A 5,006-nucleotide genomic window follows, 5' to 3' on the forward strand; every position below is an offset into this window, starting at 1 on the left:
AATAGTCAGATAACACAACAATCTTTGTTTATGTATATGATTCCTTGAGGTTCATTTTACCATTTTTTTAAAAATAGAAATCGAGGGGTATACTGACAAAAAGAGGCCCAGAGGCCCACACCAAAAATATTAAAACCAATATTTTCATGGATCAGAAAGCCTAACAAGGTAATCAAGAGATGAGAAAAAAAATTGGATGAGAGAAAATGGTTTTTAGCGTATTTTAGAGCCGATTTAAAACACGGGTCAAAACTGACCCGTGAACATAAGGGAAGGTAACAGGAAACGAACACAAGAGGAGGGTTAAAGTAGCCTTGTTTGGCTCAACAGCATCTTTCTGCTGAGGCTGAAGTTCAGCTTCTCTCATGATGTTAAAGCATCTTCATGTCAATCCTCCAGAAAAATCCTGACCCCGATTATTTCTTCTGCTCCAGAAGAGTTTGGTTTCAACTTTTACAGGTCGACTGAGGTTACTTGGTTTTATTGTTTGGACTTTGTGTTGGAGAGAGTTGCAGCAGCTGGTGGCGGTAAGACGCAGGTGTGTCTGTTTAAAGTAAAGTAGGATCATTCTTTTCGGCCTGTATCTCACCTTTTCTCTACGGAGACACCAACTTTCACCTCAGTCTCTAAAACCTTCTTGTCTTATTTTTCCTTCTCTAAAGTATAAAAAGTCATAAAACTTGAACATGAACTCTCCTTCTTCCTCTGTCCTCTAAAACCCATTTCTCAGGTCTGTGAATGTTTCGCTATTAAACAACCTCAGCGCACTTAAAATCTAATTAGGCAGAAGTCAGTAAATGCTAATGAGACGTCTCGGCTGTAATGAGGTCCGTTAGCATTTTAAAGGGGTCAACAAGGAAAAAAAAAAGAAGGAAATGAGGATCATCTCTCAGCAGGAGGCGGAGTCAACTCTGACCCTGAAACGATCCTGTCATACACGAGAGCCAGTAAATGAGATAAAAAGGACGAGAGGATTTAGTTTAGTCAGACAGACGGAGGAAGAGCCTCCTCACAGCGCCCACTACAGCACTGGAGGGTAACAACCTCTGTAAAGTTAAGAGCTCTTTAGCACCATGAGGCAAGAAATATATAACTTGTTCAGAGGGCGGAGCCAGAGCAGAAGTCCTGTTGTTACCTGAGTTTATTCTCAGCTCCACATGTTCACACCTGACTTTGAATGTAAACGAGACTATAAACAATAATATTCTCTGTGTAAAGATATAGTGGAGTAATGGCCACACCCACTCTGTGGGATGTCATCAGAGTTTCTCTGGTCTGTGATTTGGTAGCTTGTCTGGTGGCGTGAGCATGTGAGTCCCTCCTGTTAAACCATTGGCCCTCCCCGGGTGTATAAACACACAGGCTCCGCCCCCAGGTGTTACCTTTAAGCCTCAAACTGAGCGACAGAGCTGATGAAGTCAGCAGCCACAGTGACGTGCTGCTGGGATATGACGTAGCAGGAGAAATATTAAACCTTTAGAAGTGGATCGCCATGAGACGGTTGTTAGAATATTATCCTGATTATTTCAGCAGAGAACGGTCACTTTAATAACCACTTGTTACAACCGAGGTATCTCTGAACACAACACCTGGACCCTTGAGGCAGACGGGCGGCAGCAGGAGACCTCACCAGGAGCCCCTCCTGTCAGCTGACAACAGGAAGCTGAGGCTACAGTCACACAGACTCACCAACATTGGACAAGAGAAGAAGAAGGTTTCCTGGTTGATGAGTCTGGATCCTCCGACGACACTTGGATGGTGAGGTCAGAATTTAAACTACGTGAAAGGAGGATCCATCCCGTCAACGCTTCAGGCTGCTGCTGGTGTGAGGAATGTGGAATGAGTCCAGAACCTGTTGAATCTGTGTCACGAAGGATTAAGACAGTTGTGAAGGAAAAGGGTCAAGCCGGTACTAGAAGGTGTCCCAGTGTACAGAACTATAGAACAGAATTACAGTAGAAAGTTTGTTTCAGAAACAGCTTCATCATCTGAACTTTAGAAGAACGTAGACTAACAGTGAGCGGGTTTTACATTTTTATTCATCTTGAACATTTAAAACAGTTGATACATTTAAACTTGATTCGTGGTCGGTTAAATGAACATATACGTTATTCAGGAACAGCCCCTCAACATGTCTGTGCACGTCTCTGACTACATGCATGTTAAAGTTACATAATGAACTGATCTCACTTGTAGGAGAGGGGAACTCAAAATGGTGGGTAACTGTTCAGGCTGACATGATGAGAGAAAAAATATTTACTTCTGTATATTGATTCATCTCATTCTATGTGGCTCTCAACCATCTGTAGAAGTTACTGATAGTGTTAAATAACCAACAGTAACTATGATGATTAGATTCACTAACCAATATCTTTTCTCAAAAATCATCTTCCAAACTCTGATCATTAGATTCAATAACCAAGATCTTTTCTCATAAATCAATCGTCCTTTCTGAGAGACTGAATCTATTTTGTCAAACAGCTCTTTGACCTGATCCCTGTCCTCCATCTTTTTGTTGTTGAACACCTGGTACTGGCCGCTGCAGTTCTTCAGCAGCTCTTGCAGGTTCTTGTCTTCTCTGATGATCTGATCGATGTCAGTGTCTTCCAGTCGGTCTCCGTAGGTGAACAGCACCATGGTGTGTTCAGAGACATTAGGACTCAGCATCTTCTCCAGAGTCTTCAGACCTTTCTGTTCCTGTTCAGTGAATCTTCCGAGCTGGATGGTGAGGAGGAAGACGTGAGGACCTGGAGAGCTCAGCTTTAGTGCTTCTTCCAGCTGTGTCTTCACCTGCTCCTCAGACAGCTGAGAGCTGAAGAGTCCGGGGGTGTCGACCACAGAGACTCTGCGACCCTGAACATCACCTTCTCTCTTCTCACAGCTCAGCGTCAGAGGTGAGGAACTGAACTTACAGTCGAACTCCTTCTTTCCCAGGATGGTGTTTCCTGCTGAGCTCTTCCCCACTCTCTCCTGACCCACCAGCACCACCCTCAGGTCAGAGCTACACCCTGAAAACAACACAGGTGATTAGACATGTGACAGTGTGAGATACCACCTGACCACCAGGAGTCAGAGCACTGTACTTTCAACACATCAACAATCATTCATCCATAATGTTCCAGCCTGTTACTTAAATAACTGTTGATCAATAATGACCCAGAGTCAGATTTTCATCTGAAACATTTTTGTTTATTAAAGTGTTAGAAGACAGATGAATCACATGGGGATATATGAACCAACACCTCACTTCATTCTTCACATCACCTGATCTAACCTAACTTTATTAAAACGTTTGTTTCCTCTTTTTGATTAATGATGCATAATTCAATAAAACAAGTGCAGTGTGTCTGGAGTCTGTTACAGCTTCTATTACACAGTATGACATGTAGATCGTTTCACATTAAAGAGTTAGAAAGTGTCCCATTAATGACATGAAGAATAATCAATAATGATTAATGAAGATGCTCATGATCTATAAAAAGCAGAAAAAATAAACGTGATCAAATAAAAGATTAAACTGTTACCATGACGATTCCCTGTTATGAGCTGCAGCTAATAGATTATTAATATTGAATATCACTGTATGATGCAGGCCCTCTTCTTCACTGCCACAGCTGCAGCTCCCACTGCACCTCCCACTGCAGCTCCTGCTCCAGCTCCTACTGGACCCCCCACTGAAGCTCCCCCCACACCTCCAACTAAACCTGCCACTGGACCTCCCACTACAGCTCCAGCACCAGCGCCCACTCCAGCTCCCACTGCAGCTCCCATTAGAACCGCCTTAATAAACGAATTGTCTTCCTCTGCCTTTCTTCTCGCTTCTTCCTGAGCAATATCTTGATTTTCTCTCTTCAGACGTTCCATTTCTTCTCTTATGGCTCTCTCTGCTTCTTCGAACATCTCATTGGTGTAGCAGTTTCCTCCATTTCTCTGAACCATAATGTTGATCTTTGTCAGCAGCTCAGTGACTTGAAGGAGATCCTTGTCTCTGTTGTTGAACACATGGTAACCTCCATCACACTGACTGATGAAGTCACGGAGAAGCTGATTCTGACTAATGAATGTCTCTATGGAGACTCCCTCCTCCTTCAGTTCGTCTCCATGGGTGAACAAGGCCACAGTGTAGTTTCTTGACTTTTTTCCAAACATCTCCTGAAGGATTTTCATTGTTTCTTGTTCTTCTTCAGGGAATCTATTCGGCTGGATCACGATCAGGAACACATGAGGACCAGGAGCAGCAAGTGAGATGGCTTTAGCGATCTCTTTCTTCACCTCCTTTTCTTCTTTTCCGGTTTCAAACAGACCTGGAGTATCAACAACAGCCAGTGTTCGACCAGCAACAGCTCCTGTTTCCTTCTGACACTTTTCTGTCAGTGAGGACGGAGACAGCTGAGATTTAAAAGCCTTCGTCCCTAAGATGGTGTTTCCTGCTGCGCTCTTCCCAACTCCAGTTTTCCCAACAAGTGCAATCCTGAAGTCTGATGGTTCCTCTGCCTCTGTTGGAGAATTTCAAAAGACATCATTGATGTTGTAAAGGACAAACTTTAATTCACAATTATCCCACTGTGTCTCTGTCGGCATCACTCTCATAAAACCCTGAAACAACCAGGTGTTACCTTCAAGGCCCAAACTGAGCGACAGAGCAGATGAACAGTCACAGTAACGTGCTGCTGGGACGTACCAGCAGAAATATAAGAATTAATATTAAAGACACATTATGTGTCTGTATGTCAGGTGTAGACCACACGATGAAAATGTTGTTGTTGTGTAAATGAAATGATGTTTTCAGCAGGTTTTTTTTTCTCCAAACTTTATTGAACAATTCAATATTATAGAAATCTTCAGTTTTCATTTTGCATTCTTAAAAATTACACAAAACATGTTCACACTCTGTTCAAAAACAGCAAGGCCATACCGACATCAAATAAAATACATATATTTCAAAATAAATATCAGAAAAATAAAAATAAAATATGACATGTTATAAGAAAATAAGCAAAATAATA

General features: G+C 42.3%; 1 protein-coding gene across 2 annotated transcripts in view; it reads right to left on the bottom strand.

Moving 5' to 3' along the window:
* Nucleotides 1-2,021: 2,021 nt before the first annotated feature.
* The window catches only part of LOC111646942 (GTPase IMAP family member 2-like), a 5,740-nt gene continuing 2,755 nt past the window's right edge, over nt 2,022-5,006 (bottom strand). Inside the window, exon 2 of one of the 2 annotated variants that reach the window (XM_023396540.2) lies at nt 2,022-3,008. In XM_023396540.2, coding sequence (XP_023252308.1) covers nt 2,296-3,008 — 713 coding nt within the window. In that variant the 3' untranslated portion in view covers nt 2,022-2,295. Of the gene's footprint in view, nt 3,009-3,167; nt 4,497-5,006 lie in introns of those variants that run through there. The other variant, XM_023396539.2, reaches the window with a different exon arrangement.

This window comes from Seriola lalandi, unplaced genomic scaffold (assembly GCF_002814215.2).
Source record: "Seriola lalandi dorsalis isolate HSWRI2012SDOR001 ecotype SW California unplaced genomic scaffold, Sedor1 jcf7180002054978, whole genome shotgun sequence".
Lineage (NCBI taxonomy): Eukaryota > Metazoa > Chordata > Actinopteri > Carangiformes > Carangidae > Seriola > Seriola lalandi.